Source organism: Meriones unguiculatus, chromosome 14 (assembly GCF_030254825.1).
Source record: "Meriones unguiculatus strain TT.TT164.6M chromosome 14, Bangor_MerUng_6.1, whole genome shotgun sequence".
Classification (NCBI taxonomy): domain Eukaryota; kingdom Metazoa; phylum Chordata; class Mammalia; order Rodentia; family Muridae; genus Meriones; species Meriones unguiculatus.
In genome coordinates, this window is record NC_083361.1 from 19,904,324 (window position 1) to 19,923,150 (window position 18,827).

Sequence of the window (18,827 nt, forward strand, 5' to 3'; positions counted from 1 at the left end):
GTCTGCTGGTCACTGTGCAGATCCTGCTGTGCTGCTGGTCTGAAAGAGTGTCCTCCTGGTGCCACCATCTTGGGTCCCCCCTGTGTTCTATTTTCATCTTCATCTACTTCTAAAGTTTTCAATTCCCCTTTGACCAATTTTTTCATTCAGTGGTGATTGTTCAGATTCCAAGATTTTGTGTACTCTTGATATCCACTTTTAGTCTACAATGGTCAGAAAGTATGCAGGGTGTAATTTCAATTTTTCTGTATCTGTTGAGACTTGTTTTCTGCCCAAGTATGAGGTCAATTTTGGAGAAAGTTACACAAACATCTGAAAAGAAAGTAAATTCTTTTTTTTTTTTTTTGGATGAACTGTTTTATTATCTGGTAGGTCCACTTGACTCATAATGTTAACTTCAGCATTCTCTGTTTAGTTTTTGCCTTGATGACCTGTCTATTGGTGAGACTTGGGTCTGAAGTCACCCCTTATTGCAGTGTGTCGGTCAATATGTGATTTTAGTTGTATAGCATTTCTTTTATAAACTTGGGTGCCCTTGTGTTTAGAACTGCAATATCCTCTTGGTAGATTTTTTTCCCCATTGATGCATATGTAGAATCCTTCTTTATGTCTTCTGATTAGTTTTGGTTGGAAGTCTATTTCATCAAATGTTAAAATGGCTACACGTTTGTTTCTTTGATCCATTTGTTTGAAATAGCTTTTACCATCCCTTCATACTGAGGTGATGTCTTTCCTTGATAGTGATGTGTGTTTCTTGGATGTAGAAGAAAGATGAATCCTGTTTTCCAATCCATGTTAGTCTGTGTCTTTTTATTAGAGAATTAAGCCATTAATAGTTGTTATTGAGCAGAATTTACTGATTTTTGTTACTTTTTTGCTATTGTGTCCTTTTGATTTACTGTTCTGGGATTCTTTATTTCTTGTGTTTTCTAGGGTGTGGTTCATTTATATTGACTAAAGTTTCCTTTTAGTTCCTTCTGTAGATTTTGATTGGTAGATATTGCTTAAATTTTAATTTATTTTGGAATATTATTTATCTGTCTATTGTGACAGACAGTTTTTCAGGGTAGTAGTCTGAGCTGGTATCTGCAGCCTCTTAGAGCTCGTAGACAATCTTTTCTGGTCCTTCTGGCTTTTAAAGTCTCTACTTAGAAGTCAAGTGTTATTCTAATAGGCCTGCCTTTAGATGTGACTTAGTTTTTTCCCTTGAAGTGTTTAACATTCTTTCTTTGTTCGGTACACTTAGTGTTTTGATTATTATGTGTTATGGGGAATTTCTTTTACGGTCCAGTCTATTCTGTATGCTCCCTGTACCTTGACAGGCACCTTCTTCTTTAGAGTAGGGAATTCTCCCTCCCCTTTACTTATTTAATCACTTTGTAGCCTGGCTGCAGCCCACTCCCTCCTCCCCTTCCGGTAACACTAACTAGGAATGGTGAAGGCTTTTGAAACCTTAACGCTCACACCCAGGGACACACCTCCTTTGACAATTCCATACCTCCTAGTCCTTTCCAAACATTTCCACAAATGGGGGACTAAATATTCAAATACTTATGAACTTACGGGGGCTAGCATTAATCACAGCTAGATAGCTACATGGCAATAACTTTTACAGGAACACAAATCTGGTACAGTCCCTGAAGATGAATAATGGACACACTTAGTGTCTATATTTCTTAGCTGGGATGACAATTATCTTGGTGTTTCCCTTCAATAACTTATTTGGCTAGTGCCGAGATCAAAGAGATGTGTTATAGCTCCTTTAAGAATTGCCATTCAATCTGCATTTTACTCTTATCATCTTAATATTTCTCTTGGCCCCCATTTCTATGCATCTCTTTGTATACATGTGAAACACAGTGCCATTCCTGTCCATCACTTAACATTAGAAAGCTATGGCCACTAGCTTGGTAAACTTCTAAGAGAAAGTATCAAATAAGCCTTGAGTGGACTTGAAAATACGAGGCAATCCTCTGTTTAGTAACAGAAATATTGAGCTTTGAGCTTCCTAAGTTTACTTTGCAAGTGGTAGCTATAAAAAGAAACATGGTTTACTACCAATACATTGCTCACTAAGGTAACTAAGCCTAGAAAATGAAAACATGTTCCTGGAAACCCACAAACCATCTGGAATTATTGAGATCCATACCTTGATACATACTTTTTGGGTAGGATAAAGGATAATTCATTTTCTAAATTATTTTCCAATACAGCACCTGGAACATGATGCCGAATAACTGCAAAGATATTGTTAACATCACAATATGGCTCCTTCTCCACGACTATATGATAGCCAGCACCTGAAATAAACCATTTAGACAACTGACTAGAAAATCTTTTTACTTCTTTTTTTTTAATACCCGCAAGACCAGTTTTTGTTCTTCCTGGATCAGGTTATCTACTCCTATAAGGAAGAAGATATGGTATGCCGTAAGATATTTAGAATGAAAATGTAGTAGCTGGTACAAAAGTTTTCAAATGGCATTCTAAGACACTGAGTAAATACACAGCTACCTGCAACACAGTCTTTAGCGAACCATAGTGATTTAGTGTATGTAACCAAACATAGCCGATATATAATATGAGGCCTCCTATTACTAGAGTACTTATTTGTATATAGAATTTTTGCTAACCATTTATTCACTGTTGGTATACATTATGTATCAGACACTAATCTAAGCCCCAAGAATACACTAGTGTATACTACAAATAAAAATGTATCTTCAGTGGGATGTTTCAACCTGTAAAGTAATCATAAACTTTGAACAATGGAATTGTCATGTAAATTGACATTAGATAATATTTAAAAATTTTATCTAGGGTTATGGGCAGCTTAAGAGATGGCTCAGCAGTTACCACCACTTGTTGCTCTTACAGAGGACCTAGGTTTGATTCTTAGCACCCACATGATGGTTCACAACCACCCATAATGAGCTCAAGGGAATCCAATGCCCTGACTTCCATAAGTACCAGGAAGGCATGTGATGCACAGACACACATGAAGGCAATTACAGCCTTTATATACAATATAAAATCATTTAATAAAATATATATGGAATATGATAAAAATACAATATGTAAAAATTTAAAGGATCATATTTTATAAAGTGGGGTATTGTTTTGAATCTAATACATAAGGGACAGAGCATGGTAACCAGTACAGAAAAGATCAGTAACTGAACTGAGTGGACTCAAATCCTGAAAAAATTTATGTTAATTAACCTTAATTATTTCTACTTATGTTTCTATACTCTAATTTTAGAATCCTACTATCATGTCTTACATCTACAGCCTCTAACTAAAATTCCTGCTATAATTATCAAATAACTGCTCTATTTCTCTTATATAATCTTATTTTACGTGTCTGAATATTTTGCTCGCATGTATGTATGTGTACCACATGCCTGCCTAGTTCCTGTGGAGGCTACAAGAGGGCAATAAATTCCTTGGAACTGGAATTACAGGAGATTATGCCACGTGAATGATGAGAATTGAACCTAGGTCCTCTGTAAGAGCTATGTGTTCTTAACCACTTATCCATTTCTCAAGCCTTCACTCATTCGATTCATTTGTTTTGCATTACATTCTTATTGCCAATCACAACATTTCAGATTTATCTCATTATTATGATGGGAGTATGATACTGATTGGCAACAAAGAAATTCAAATAAGGGATATCTCATTCTTCTTAATGAATGAATGAATGAGTCAGTCATTTCAATCAACCAAATAACTGTCTGGATTCAGGACTACATTCCAGAGACAAAGACTGTTAGTAAGTTCAAAATGATACAGCAACTTTGTTTCAGAATGCAAAGACCCATGCTAGAGGATGCATGAAAATCTCAGAAAACTAAAAAAAAAAAAATTAATTATAAATGATTGAGATCAAAATAGAGGAAGGTTATTAAGTTTTGGGCATATGACCAACATATGATAAAGATAATGTGAGAAGGATATTATTAGAGTATTGGAATCCTAAGAATGATCAAATGGAGAGAGACCATATATTTGTTTCAGGAATACTGAAGAGCCACAGCAGTGCAAGGTCCCCCTGACCATGATGGCAATGCGGTCACCCAGGATGTCAGCTTCATCCATGTAGTGGGTGGTGAGTAAAATGGTCCGATCACGTTTATAATGCTGAAGGATATCCCAGGTGGTTCTTCTTGACGCTGGGTCCATGCCAGATGATGGTTCATCAAGCATCACTACCTAAAAGACAGAAGAACAATTCTGTGATCACTGATAATTAATACTAGGCTACTCACGGGCTTATTTACTGTTTGAAGGGAGAACACTGGAGTTAAGCCACAGAATGATAAAGTAGATGTGAACCTAAGAAAACAGTAACAATCCCAAACATTATTTTATACTAGCTGTGATAAAAATGCAAATGACTCCCTTCTGTCTACACTGGCATGCTTCCTTTCAGATTCATATCAATGTGCAGGTTTTTGAGAGCTGAGTTTTCCAGGCAGCTGGCAGAAATTGATTGAGTCCCAGCTTCACCTCCCATTCTGCAATCACACTTTCCCTTTTCTTTGTCTTTTGAATACCTTGGAGCCCCCTATAAGTGCTATAATGATGGAGAGTTTGCGCCTCACTCCTCCACTCACGGAACCTGATACTGTATGGTAATTTTCTTCCAGTTTAAACATAGACAGCATACGTTTAATGTCCACACAGTTTATGTTGTGAGGTACTCCTTTTACCTGGAAAGAGAAGCCAGAATTTATATCACACATCCAATTTTATTGTGAGAAAGAACCAAGGATCATTAGACATTGTTCAGATACAGAAGTGTATTATAGATACAGCCCTAGAAACACTTTACATCGGTTTTATTTACACCAATTAAAAATGTCTTCTTTCATGTGACTCTTTCATCACATCGAAGAGACAGTTCCTAAAACAAAACATTCGGAGACTAGTGATATAACTTGGTAGCAGAGCATGTGCAAGATGCTGGACTGAATCACCAGAATGGTGTTTTCTTTTACATTTAAAATTTATAAATACATCTGTAGCCCATTAACAAACAGATGATGAAAAAAGCCCACATCTGTGATTAGCTTCAGATGTTGTGGAAATATACACACTTTTTTTATACACACTTCTTTATAGCCCACTGGCCATGTTAACCACAGAGAACTGTGAAAAGTAACATCAGCAGCTGGACTGAGGAACCTCAGAATCTAGACTGAGACAATGGTGCATTTACTACTTTCCTGTGTTCCCTTTACCATGAACTCTGTAATTCACAGCTTGCAAGTGAGCTCCCTAATCCAGACTGACAGCAAAGAGGACTTTCCTGTTTGGTCTGGAATAGAAAAGAAAATAATAGAAAAGAAAACCATACAGCAAGGGGACCAAATGTTTTTCTCTTTCTTTTGTATACCAGCCATGGAATTCTTCTGGTGGGGACAGTGGCAGGAATAAAAGAAGTCTGCAAGAGCTGAACTCTTGATGGAGGGGAACTTTTCCATGTCTCTATAGCACTATGGACTCCAGAGGGAAGGCTCACATCCTTCTTTTTGTCTGTCTGTTGGTGGATGTAGCACCACCATAGAAGGTGATAATTTCTGGCTGAACAAGTGAGAAAAGAATCTGGGAAAGCAGGAAGTACACAGAGAGAAAAGCAGCAGGAAATGATGCTGTGTAGGATGTTTACAAAGTATTATATCTATTCCGTCATTTGTGTATGTAAATCGAATCCTAACAGATGACTAGTAAACATTCAAAACTGTGATCAGAGACACACATGGGATGTACTCACTTATAAATGGACATTAGCCATAAAGAACAGGATAACCAGACTACAATCTACAGACCAAAAGATCCAAGTAGCAAGGAGGGATTGCCTCTCATTCAGAAGGGGAAATAAAATAGGCATCTGAAGTAGATGGAGGGAGGGAGTTGGGTATGAGAGAGATAAGGAGGCGATCAGGAGTGGGGGGGTTGACTGAGAGAGAGAATAGAAATCATTGTGGGGGCATCTCTGGGATAGAGGAGGCTTCTGTGAGTCGATGGGAGGACCCTGGCTGAGACTTCTACAAGAGGGAGTTGCGTGGTATGGAGCCTGAAGAGGCTACCTCCTGTAGCCAGGAGAGACTTCCAATGGAGGGTGGGGGGCACCAACACACCTACAAAACCTCCAACCCATAATCTGTCATGCCTCCAAGTAGTGCAGGGATAAAGATGGAGCAGAGATTGAGAATGGCCTATCAATGACTGGCCCAACTTGAAAACCACTCCATGGGAGAGAGCTAACCCTTGACACTACTAATGATGCTCTGCTGTGCTTGCAGACAGGAGCCTCGCATAACTGTCTTCTGAGAGACTTCATCCAGCGGCTGATGGGAAGAGATGCGGAGACCTACAGCCAAACAATAGGCAGAACTCAGGGTGTCTTGTGGAAGAGTGGGAGGAAGGATTGAGGGAGCCAGAGTAAACTAACCTGGGCTCATGGGGCTCACAGAGATTGAACCAACCACAGAGCATACATGAGCTGGACCTAGGCCCCCTACACATGCATAGCAGATATGCAGTTTGTTCTTCATGTGGGCCCCCTAACAATTAGAAAGGAAGCTGTCTTTGACTCTGGTGCCTGCCTATGGTTCCCTTTCACATAGCTGGACTGCTTCGTCTGGCCTTGGTGGGAGAGGATATGCCTAATATTGCTGCAACTTGATGTACCAGGGTGGGCTGGTACCCATGGGGGACCTTCTGTTTTATGAGGATAAGGAGATGTTGCAATGGAGGAGATGATGAAATGGGAGGATAGAAGGGAGGGACTGTGATCAGGCCATAAAGCGAATTTAAAAAAATCCTGTGATTAGACCACTTCCCAGTGTGCAGATGGTATATTCATGGGAAAGACTGAAACAATAATAAAACAGCTCTAAATACTGACATAATTGTAGCCTTAAACAAGCAAAAAGCAAACAAACAAAACTCTTGCTTAGCCATGAAGCTTGGCAGTCCCAGACCTTTGGTAAACTACACTGTCAGGAGACCTGGGGTCAAGTATTGCAGAACACCATGCTGACACCTGGCCAGAAGCCCTCTAGAGTGCAGGGAGAAACTTTGGCTTAGAGTTGGGTATGTTTAACTTGACTTCTGCATGGTTCAATCTGTATCTGTATCAACATCAGGCGACATGATAGGTATAATTTTAATGTTTTTTTTTTTCACAATCATTAAAATGTTAAAGTTGATAGGTCTGTACATCAAAGAAGAAAAAAATTTACTTAGAAAAATTTACTAAGTACTTTTAAAAGACATACTTCTGACTCACCATACTGTAGAAAAAAAGGTGTTCCGATAGTGTCAGTTCATCAAACAACATGTCGTGCTGAGGGCAGAAGCCCAAGTTCTTTCTAATTTCAATCATGTTTTCTGAAATACTATACCCATTAATATAGGCATTTCCTCTGGTAGCAGGAAAACTACCTACAATTATGTAGAAGACATGGAATAAGCTAAGTGTTCATGTGAAATAAGTAATATCATTGCAAGCTCATAGTAGACTTGTTGAGTATTAAGAGAATTGCTACGGCTGCTTACAGAATAGTAAAGAAAAACTAGAAATTGTCCTTAGGGGGGCAGAATTAGTCCTTTTAAGTTTTGTTTCTTTTTTATTTATATGCTAACTTTTTATAATGGGTGTTGAGTTTATGATGAAAACATTCATATTACTTGCTGTCATCTGATATAACACTGTAATCAGATAGTTACTATATTTGTAAAATACTATAAGTTTGACAGCATTGAGGGGAAAAGTTTCCCCAATACAAGTGTTACAGATTTGAAGGGAACGATTTCTCTGACAGAAGTATTATAGCTCTAAAGGGAAAGATATCCTAGTAATTGGGAATCAAGGAATAAAGCCACACTGCACAATAAACCTTACACAAGATACTTATTGGGAAAGACCCAAGAGGGTGGGTGCCTGTGCTTGTGTAGGAAGCAGTAAGGAACTCAGCAGAAGACAGGCTTTATATAGGGTGTCTTTGAGGGCAGAACTTTCCAGAGTGGCCTGATCTTGAAGTAAACTCAGGGATTTTCTGGCCTGATCTTTTTTTTAAAATTCCCCTCTGGATGCTGCAGCTTGGCCACCTAATCTCAAGGAGCTTGGGCCTGGCCCTTAGAGTTGTCTGGGGGCAGGCCTGGCCACTCCTGCCCTAAGGGGCTTACATTCCCCCTCCCTTTTATAAAATATCAGGGGTTACAAAATGGGCAACATTATCATTAGACTACTTCCTGCTAAATGGGGGTGTCAAAGTCTTTGGGGCAAGCTATCTTCACTGTTGGGTATAAGCATGAATTGTAGGCCTCTGGCTCCATAGCTAGGGGCTGGTAGTCCTGTAATAACTGATTAAAAGTCTGGTTAGGAATCTTCTAGATATGTTGTTGAAGAAATGTAGACAAGAAGTTTATAAGGCAGGGTGTGACTGGTGGGATTAAGAAAAGGAGAAATGGGGGTCAAGAAGGGTAGTATCCAGTTCCATATTGGACTGACAATGATCCTCTGGCCAGAGGCAATGAGCATTTTATGTTTTTGGAGATCCACTGGGAATTGTTGGATCTTATCTTTTACCATACCCAATAGGATAACACAGAAGCAACATTCCTCCCTAAGGAAAAGACAAAGGCCACTTTTCTTTGCTGTTAATATAATCCTTGACAATTTTGTAGCACTATGGCAGCTAGTGAGTCTATATGAGGGTCAGTATGAGCCACCTGTTGGAGATCCAGAATGAACTTAGATGAAAACTGATGCTAAGTAGCTAGGGAAGTAGTTAGCTAGATTATTTGTGAACTGACAGATGCTGCCACTACTGAAAATTGAGCATGCCCAATTATAGACATTTAACTGTACTGAGGCCAAGCTATTTGTAGTAGCAGAGTGAAGCTTTAATGAAATCTGAGTTGATGTAGGAAGAAAGGAAGGGTCTTAAAATGAATTCTGTAAGAGAGAGTTTCTATAAGCTCCAAGTGGGAGAAGAGAAACAAGAGAGAAACCTCCAAGGGCAGAGAAGAGTTGTGAGACTTCTAGGACAGAGCTGACAGACACAAGGGACAAGGTTGCAAAGGCTTGGAAGACATTGAGGAAGCTGTGGTACTAACCAGAGCTCCTATAAGAGGGTTCCAATGGAGAACAAGGAACAAGCATTTTAGTAACCAAAGAATTGCCCACATGCCGGGGTCCCTGAGGGCTTGGTAGGCTCCAGGAGCCAGAGGCAGGAAGCACTTCATCAACTATGCAAGGAGAGATAGATTGTTAGAGCAGGCAGAGGGAAGAAGTGGCTGAAGAGGCAAACTCCAGAATTTGGAACCAAATATGATGGGTGGCAGAAGTGACCCAAGACCCTGAGGGCACATCCCTTCTTTATTGTGACACAGAGAAAGAAGGAGTGTAGGACCTGAGTCTGAGGATGGCCTGCTGAAGCTTGTGAAAAGGTTTAGCAATAGACACGAGGAGGAGCTCACATGAGGGACCAAGAACTGCTTCATATAAGGGGTGGGGAGGAACAGAGAAAGAGGGGCTATAAGAGTGCAAGAATCAGCTATCCATGGGAAGGATAAAGTTTCCTTCTTAGTGGTTAAGTATTGAGTGAATGAATAAAGTGTTTTCTATCCAGGCTAATGGTCTTGTGAGTTGGAGTAATAGCTAGTTCCCAAGAAGTAACCCAAGGAGTGGGCAGCTGGACCATAGAGGGCGAGACCCTATACTACCAGTCAGTCAGTCAGTTTAATAAGGTAGAGGTCTCAGCTTGTTGACTTCGCAGGGGTGGACTACAAAGGCGAAGATAATCTAAAAAATATTGTATAAATTTGGATTTAGGAAGCGACAGAGAGTAAGTCAGATGCCAAAGCATGGCCAAATAGATACGGGCTTTCCTAGAACTCCTAGGGTAGAATGGTCCAAGTGAGTCGGGTAGGAAGGTAAGTGTCTAGGTTAGTGCAAGTAAAGATATTTGTGACTGAGGATCAAGAGGAATAGAAAAGGAAGAATCCTTCAGGTCTAGGACAGAGAAATGAGAGGTCTCTGAGGGGATGGTGGAGAAAAAAGTATGGGGGTTGAGTACTATGGGGTAGAGGGGAACCACGATTGAGTTGGTAAGTGGGAGACCCTGAACAAGGCAGTAGGTTCCTTTTTAATTATTTTTAACCATGAGTATGAGAGGGAGAAGTTGTGGGGGCACTGAAGGCCTTTTTTTTTTAAGATGTCAGAAATAAGAGGCTTAAGCCCCCTAAGGCTTTAGAGAGAGAATGGGTATTGAGCCTGGGTGATGTAATTGCTAATGTTTTATAATTGGATGATAAGAAGGGAACAATGTTTGGCTGTAAAGGGGTTTTGGATGTCCTATACTCGGGGATCTACTTGGGAAACCAGTAAAGAAAAAGCTGTATCAGATTATGTGGTTTGGAGGAGAAGAGATAGAGGCTCCTACTCTGGCTAGGAGGCCCCTTCCCAGCAAGGGAGTAAGGTATGTTGGCACCAGTAGAAAGGAGTGGGTAAGGGGAATACCCCTGAAATCACAGCTACATGGTAGAGTTTGCTAAGGCTGGTAAGGCTTTCCCTCTATTCTGTCAGTTAAGGAACAAGGAAATGTGTGTACCCCAAACTCTATCATGACCAAAAAAGTGGCCCTGGTATCCAGAAGGACTGTGTTTGACTATCTGAGGCTCTTTGTTGAAGATGGCAGTGGTTAGGTCAAGAGAGCCAGACATAGGAGGTCAGCTAGAGGATAACCTGGGCTTGATGTCCTCATGCCACAAAGGAGACGAGGACACTCAACAATTCAATGTCCCTCCTGATGGCACCACAAACATGATTGAATGCTTTGCAAGGGCTTGGACAAACCCTGGCCCAATGAACCTCCTGACTGCATTTGAAGCAGGAATCTGGAGGCTCCTGGGCTTTGGGAGCCTAGCCAGATGCTATGGTTGCTGAAAGGCCTTAACATCAGGTATTTTTGTTTTGGTGCGTTCTCATCACTCCCACTCTTGGATCTTTTTCATAATTTACAACTTTTAGGGCAGCCTTATGAAGACCAGCCATGAGGCAAGTTATAAATTAGTCTCTTGCTAAAATGCTCCTATTTTATGTAGTTTTGTAGTTCTATTCGAGATCCTAGTTGGGAACTGCCTCAGCCCTGACTGGTTGGGGTCAGGGGTGGCACTAGTTTGGTGGATTCTGTCTCCATGTACCTTAGTCTGGTCCCAGACTCACCTGTGCTCCTTAGGGAGAGTGTTGGTGAGCGTCATATAAACATCATGGAAGGTAAAGTTGTAAGATTGGGTAGTATACTGGAATTCCTTAATAAAGGTAGAAGAATCAGCAATGAAAAGGAGATGTGTATCTTGAACAATTCTTCCACCCCCTGAAACCTCCAGCAAAGAGAGAACTGTGTCTGGTTTAGGTTGGGTACAGGGAGGTAAAGGAGGTTTCAGGGTGGAGTGGAACCAGTTGCAGGGGAATTAGGAGTTGCATGTGGGCTGGAAATGGGTACCAGGCAGAGCTGATTTGGGTGACCTGTCGCCGAGGAGGGAGAAAGAAAGACTGAATTGGCCAGAGAGGGAGAGAAGGTACTATGGGTTGAGGCTGATAAGAGGAAGGCAAATTAGCATGATCTAGAATAGTGAATGAATCATCTGCTTTGGGGTTCATAGCTAGGAAGATTTTTTTTCCCCTTGGTTGGCTTATACCATGTGGTCACATTTAACCAAAATTAGGAATAGTGCTACCTTAAGATCCAGCTATATCACTCCTAGGCATATATCTGAAATATGCTCAAGTATACAACAAGGACATTTGCTCAACCATTTTCATAGCAGCTCTATTTATAATAGCCAGAAGCTGGAAACAATCTAGATGTCCCTCAATGGAGGAATGGATACAGAGACTGTGGTACATCTACACAATGGAATACTGCTCAGCTATTAAAAACAAGGAAATCATAAAATTTGCAGGCCAATGGTGGGAACTAGGAAAGATCATCCTGAGTGAAGTATCCCAGAAACAGAAAGACACACATGGTATATACTTATTCATAAGTGGGTATTAGACATACAATATAGGATAAACATACTAAAATCTGTACACCTAAAGAAGCTAAGGAAAAAGGAGGACCTTGGGTAAGTTGATCAATCCTCATTCAGGAAGACAAACAGGATAGACATCAGAAAAGGGAGAAAACAGGGAACAGGACAGGAGCCTGCCACAGAAAGCCTCTGAAAGACTCTACTGATGAAGGTATCGAAGCAAATGGTGAGACTCATAGCCAAACTCTGGGCAGAATGCATGGAATTTTATGAAAGAAGGGGGAGACAGAAAAACCTGGAGGGGACAGGAGCTCCAAAAGGAGACCAACAAAGCAAAAAAAACTGGGCCCCGGAGCTCCTGCAGAGGCTGATACCCCAACCAAGGACCAAGCATGTAGATAACTTAGAACCCCTGCACGGATATAGCCCATAGAAGCTCAGTGTCCAAGTGATTTCCTAGTAAGGGGAACAGGGGCTGTCTCTGATATGAACTCAGTGGCTGGCTCTTTGATTACCTCCCCCTGAGAGGGCTGCAGCCTTACCAGGTCACAGAGGAAGACAATGCAGGCAGTCCTAATGAGACCTGGTAGGCTAGGGTCAGATAGAAGGGGAGGATCCCTATCAGTGGATTGGGGTAGGGGCATAGGGGGAGAAGAGGGAGGGTGAGATTGGAAAGGAATGAGGGAGGGGGCTACACCTGGGATACAAAGTGAATATATTGTAACAAATAATAATTAAAATTTTAAAAACTGAACTAAGGGGCAAGGTGTCATCTGTGAGAAAGGGTAGGTAGGGAATGGTATCCTCAAAATCACATGATCCTAGAGGAGCTATGAGATTATGGACATCTCTGAAGGGACAGCAGATAAAGAGGGAAGGAAGGTGTACAATAGCCTGGTTGGGCCTAAGGAAATTTCAGAATTGTATCTCCAAGGTTGTGTGTGGTGTGCAGAGGTCAGAGGAAGAGGGCTAGATGTAGTGTTAAAGATGGTGGCATGGGAAGAGATGACAGAGGGAGTGTGGGTTTGGGAGGGGATGAGGGAGGGGGCTACAGCTGGGATACAAAGTGAGTAAACTATAATTAATAAAAATTAATTAATTAAAAAATAGAAAAAAATAAAGATGGTGGCTGGGGATACCTCTATCTCCAGGAGTACTAGAGGTGCTGGACACTCAATGGTCACTTCCTTGGAATCAGGGAAACTTTACATTGACTAAAGTGGGGAACTTAGCACCTTTCCACTGGTGGATGGGGTGCTGAGCAATTGGTAGGCCAGACTATGGACTGGATAGGGCCCTAGTACAGTTTAGACCCCCAACGAGGAGAATGGGCACCAGAAGAGCCTATGTGAGTCATGGAATGAATGTAAGTATTATAGCTCTGAAGGGAAAGGTCTCCTGGCAGTTGAGAACTAAGGAAGACCACAAAGTCACGCCTCACAGCAAACCCTACCCAAGAGATTTACTGAGGGGTGGGAGAACCCAGGAGGGTGGCTGCTTCTGCTCAGGCAATAAGCAGCAAAGAACTGAGCAGGAGGCAGGCTTTACATAGGGTTTCTTTGGGCCAGGGATGGAGATTTCCAGGGTGGCCTGCTCTTGAGGCAAACTCAGAAATTGGAGGGATTTTGTAGTCTGATTGTGGGATTTTATTTTTTCTGTAGGGTAGAACTTGGCCACTTGCGTCTTGAGGGGCTGGATAGTCTGGAGGCAGAGCCTGGCCACTTATACCTGGAGGGGCTTACACTAGGTACTGGGTAGATGCTATGAAAAACAAATACTGGTAGCAATTATCATATATCCTCAAAAAATTAAAAATTTTAAACATAAAATTTATGTTCTGCTGGATGTAATTAATCCAGATTTACAGTAAAATACTGGATAAAATATGTGAATAACCAACTATAAATGTGCTACAACCCCCTGACTCATTAATCTTTTTAAAAATAAATACTTGCAAAACATTTTTTAAAAGTTAATTTAAAATACACTCTCAGGGCTGCAGAAATGGCTCAGCAGTTAGGGTTATAAGCACTTGAGTTCACATGGGGAGGCTCACACTTGCACACACACGGCATTTATTTAAATGACACACACACACCTATACATAAACAAAAACAAATCCTTAGAACGCATGCCAACGTAGCCACCTATACTCAAAGATACCTATAACAAAGCCATTTAATTTCACAGAAGACAAATGTTCCAACATAAAGAAAATAACTAATTTAGCCACATTGTAATAGGAATGGTTACTACTTATACTGCATGGACCTTAGCAAGACTATTTATAAACTCTGAAAAAAAAAATAGCTATTGAAAACAGAAAGTATAAAGAGAACATAGAAATAAATTTTCACATGAAAGTATCTTCTAAATAAACAGAAATATTATGTACTTTTGGACCAACAAAATATTTTTTTATTAACAGTTTAAGTAACAAGTTTAGAACTGATACAAATAACAAAGAATAGAGACTTTTAGAATTTTCCTCTTGTTATATTCTTTCCCATATCATTATACAAATTCTTGCAGTTAGTTAAGAATAAAAACCTTAAACTCCCACTGCTCAGGCGCAGGCTACACCATTCAGAAGAGCAAAGACACCTTGCTACACCAAAGGCCAACCTAGTCAGGAGAAGTCCTGTCCCAACCTGATAAGAGACTTTCTACTGAATCAAAAGTCAAGCCAGCTGCCAGAAATTCATACCACAAAGAGAAGACTAAATAAGGAACAGAAACCAAGCAAAAAACATCCATCTAACGAAGACAAACTCAGAAGTGACCTATAATCTCCCCAAACTCACATGCCTAAATGCTAGTGTAGAAACATAACCAACAATAGCCAGGACAATATAGCACCACCAGAGCCCAGATATCCTATGACAACAAGACCAGAATACTTCAATGCAGCTGAAGCACAGAAAAATGACCTCAAAACCAACTTTATGAAGATGATAAAGGTCCTTTAAAAAAAAAAGGAAAACATCTTTTAAAGAAATTAAGGAAAAGACAAAACAAAAAATTGGAGGAAATAAAAAAATCCCTTAAAGACAGTCATAAAAATGTCTCAGCGGTTAATAGCACTGGCTTTTCTTCCAGAGGACCCAGCTTAAATTCTCAGCACCCACATAGCTGTTCGCAGCTGTCTGTAACTCCTGTTCCGGGGAATCCAACTCCCTCACATGTGCAGGCAAAACTCCAATGTATATAAAATAAAAATAAATAAATTATAAAGAAACAAATTTTTAAAAACAGGGTAAAGATCTAAACAGAGCATTCTCAACGAAGGAATCTCAAATGTCCAAGAGACACTTAAAAGAAATGTTCAACATTCTTAGCCATCAGAGAAATACAAATCAAAAAGATTTTGAGATTCTATCTTACACCTTTCAGCATGACTAATATCAAAAGTGTAAGTAAAAGCTCATGCTGGCAAGGATGCGGAGTAAGGGGAACACTCCTCCACTGCTGGTGGCAGTACGAACTTGGAAGTCAATGTGGTGGTTTCTCAGAACATTTGCAATCAGTCTACCTCTCCTGGCTGTATACCCAAAGGATGCTCCACCATACCATAAGAACACTTGCTTAACTATGTTTACAGCAGCTTTATTCATAATAGCTAGAAACTTGAAACAGTCTAGGTGTCCTTCAACCAAAGAACGGATAAAGAAACTGTGGTACACTTACACAATGGAGTATTTCTCAGCTGTTAAAAACAATGACAACATGAATTTAAAGGCAAATGGATGGAACTAGAAAAAATCATCCTGAGTCAGGGAACCCAGACCCAGAAAGACAAATATAATATGTACTCACCTGTAAGGGGATATCAACTATAAAATAGAAACAATCACGCTGTAGTTCACAGACCCAGAGAGGCCAAGTAACAAGGAAGGCTAAGGCAGGGGTGGGGGTGCGCTGGCAAAGAACTCCCTGGGAAGGGAAAAACAGATTTTGCAGGTGGACTTGGGGTAGGTGGGGTTGCGAACAGAAAGAATCGGGGGGAGTGGAGGAGGGAGGGAAAATATTGGGAGAAACACCTGAAATTTCAGGGGGCAAGTAGAAACCTAGTCAACAGAAACTCTGTCAAATCTACCAGAGTAACTCTATTAGGGAGTCCTGGTAGTAGGAGATACAGGGCCTGAACCAGCCATCTTCTGTAACCAGGCAAGGCTTCAAGTGGAGGAATTGAGACACCAACCCAGCCACAAAACTTTGGACCTACAGTTTTTCCTGCCTGCAGAGTGTGCTAGGAATGGAACCTAGTAGAACCGTCATCAATGAGACCAGAGAGACTCCATTCAGCAGTTGGTAGGAGAAGATGCAGAACCCCACAGCCAGATATTCAGCGGAGTTCAGAGAGTCTTGAGGAGGAGGAAGAGGAAGGGGTGGAGAAAGCAGAAGGGTCAGGGATGGACCATTAGAACATCCTATATAATTAACTGATAGAGACTCAAGGGAACTTGAGAGATCAGGAAACCTATAGGAGCATGACCTAGATCCTCTCTACTTCCCCCCATTCTTGTTAGGGCATTGTTTTGTACAGAATTAAAAAGAAACCAAGATAAACAGTTAATCTAAACTTTGTTCCTGAATATCTACACCCCCTTCCCTTTATGTTGGCATCACAAAATACATTTTTTATACATATGTTCCCAATAACAGACTAACACTTAATTTTTATGCATTTGTCTTTCTAATAATCTAGCAAACCAAAACTATAATAATACTTGCTATTTATATATGCAGTCACTTTACCTGGATATCATTTCCATAGAAGATTTAATTTACTTTCTACTTCACTTTCATTATTATACGAAGGATTCCAGCATTTTTCTGTAATGCTAAATATTATAGTAATGAATTCTTTCAGCCTCTATTTCCTGCCTATGTCTAAATTTCTCTATTACTTTTGAAGGACAATTTTGCTAGGTATAAAATTTTGGTTACAATCTATACCCTCTTCTACCTTGAAAACTTCCTTGTGCTACCCGCTATAGTCCATTGTTTGTAATGAAAAATCAGTATCTGTCAATCATGATTCTCCAAACTGTTTCTATGAAGTTGGCAACTTTTGATGTCTCTCAAAAGTAGAATCATTCTAGATTTTTTTCTTTTTGTAATTGGTTTACTTAGTAATACCAGATTACATCCATGTTATAGCATGAGACAGAATTTCCCTCTGGTTTAAGCCTGATTATTTTAACATGTGAATGTGCTCACATTCATATCTTGTGAGTCCTCTGTTGACAGAAGTCTGGATTATTTCTGTAGCTTGGTTGTTGTGGATATAAACATGTTTTTGTTTTAATCCCAGGTGTAGGATGTGGGTCAGATTTACATAGTCCACAGCAGCAAACTATTTGCCTCATGTGGACTCTGAGAGGAGCTCTTTGTCAGCTGCAGATAGTTTAAATCTAAAGACTCTGGAGAAAGAATAAATGCCAGAGCTCAGAGAGTGTTGAGGGGCTCTGAGAAAGTACAAGGCTACTGCTCTACCCCTCCCCTCGGTGGCTCCCAGTTGCTGTTGATGCAGTGAGACAAGAAGTTGGAGATCTCCTGAAAGGAGGATTGGACTGGCTCCAAGGAACCCGACCACCCTAACCAGCAGGAAGGATCTAAGAGAACTGTGTCCCCTCTCTCACCAACCCTCTCTCTCTCCTACCTGGTGTTGGGGTGTTGGAAGGGATTGGGGTGGAGTAGGGAGAAAGAGATATTTTAAAAAGTACACCAACACTTGGTCAAATACTGCAACAAAGTTGAGTGTGAAAGTATCAAGATTCTGTTCTCAATATTCCTGGACATGGATTTAGAAAAACATCATATTGTAATTTTTTATTGATGTTTATTTGATAAAGAATCACATGTACTTTAGTAAATATGCTTATATTAAAATTTAGTATGCTAAACATACCATATCCATACTTCCAATATTTGCTTTTGGGGAGTTACATATAACATGAAACTGAACCTTTTAACACAGTTTAGCGTGCTTTGTGAAGTATTGTTAATTTTAGGTAAGATACTGTACAGAAAATCATTGTTTAACACAAAGTGGAAGAGAAATTAGTTCTTTCTGGAATACAGAAAGACTTGGGAATAAGACTTGTTCTATTTTCCTGACTCTAGTAGAGGAAAAAGCACTGGTTCTGTGCATTTTCCCAAGCTGCAGAAAAGGGTCAGCTATAGGATGTCTGTCTGCCTCCTCTCTTTGCTCTTGGCTGTCCTAGTTTCTTGGCTTTATCATTCCTTTAGCACTTAGCGTAAGTGAGATAGAAATCAGTCCTTCAGCTGGAACTCTAAGAGGTTTGGAATATGACTTCATTTGCCTTGGTTCTGTGCTCTTTCTCACTATGTCAGAAGATAAAGGCTACAGGAAAACACCTTCCCTCTATGTTTTGTTCCCTACTGCTCACGTTCCCAAGTTCTAGTGTTCTTTCAGCATCTGGGCAGACATAAAATAGAAACCTGTCCTTAGAAAGCAAACTCCAGTTCTTGAGACTGTGCAGAAGGTACATTCTTTCCTCTCTCCTCCCTGAGAGGATATAAACCATCCTCTACACTATGAGCTAAATTGTCTTGAGGGAAGGAAGGGCTTACAGGAACATACACATTTGCAAGTCCCCTGGATTAGTACAACCCTTTTCATCCTTTTGTTTATCCAGAGTGACATTTCTTTACCGAGTTCTCAATTTCTTGTAAGAGTATTTTGGCCCAAATAGCATATTCTGCTGTGAATTGCTTTTCAGTCTTAGGAAGACACTTTTGCCCTA

General features: G+C 40.4%; 1 protein-coding gene across 2 annotated transcripts in view; it reads right to left on the reverse strand.

Moving 5' to 3' along the window:
• LOC110547867 (phospholipid-transporting ATPase ABCA3-like) overlaps positions 1-18,827 on the reverse strand; it is a 110,614-nt gene that overhangs the window by 52,506 nt on the left and 39,281 nt on the right. The window contains exons 12-15 of one of the 2 annotated variants that reach the window (XM_060366255.1): positions 7,301-7,451; positions 4,560-4,715; positions 4,005-4,215; positions 2,150-2,300 (exon numbers count right to left, since the gene is read on the reverse strand). In XM_060366255.1, the coding sequence (XP_060222238.1) occupies positions 2,150-2,300; positions 4,005-4,215; positions 4,560-4,715; positions 7,301-7,451 (669 nt within the window). Of the gene's footprint in view, positions 1-2,149; positions 2,301-4,004; positions 4,216-4,559; positions 4,716-7,300; positions 7,456-18,827 lie in introns of both variants that reach the window. The other variant, XM_021635696.2, reaches the window with a different exon arrangement.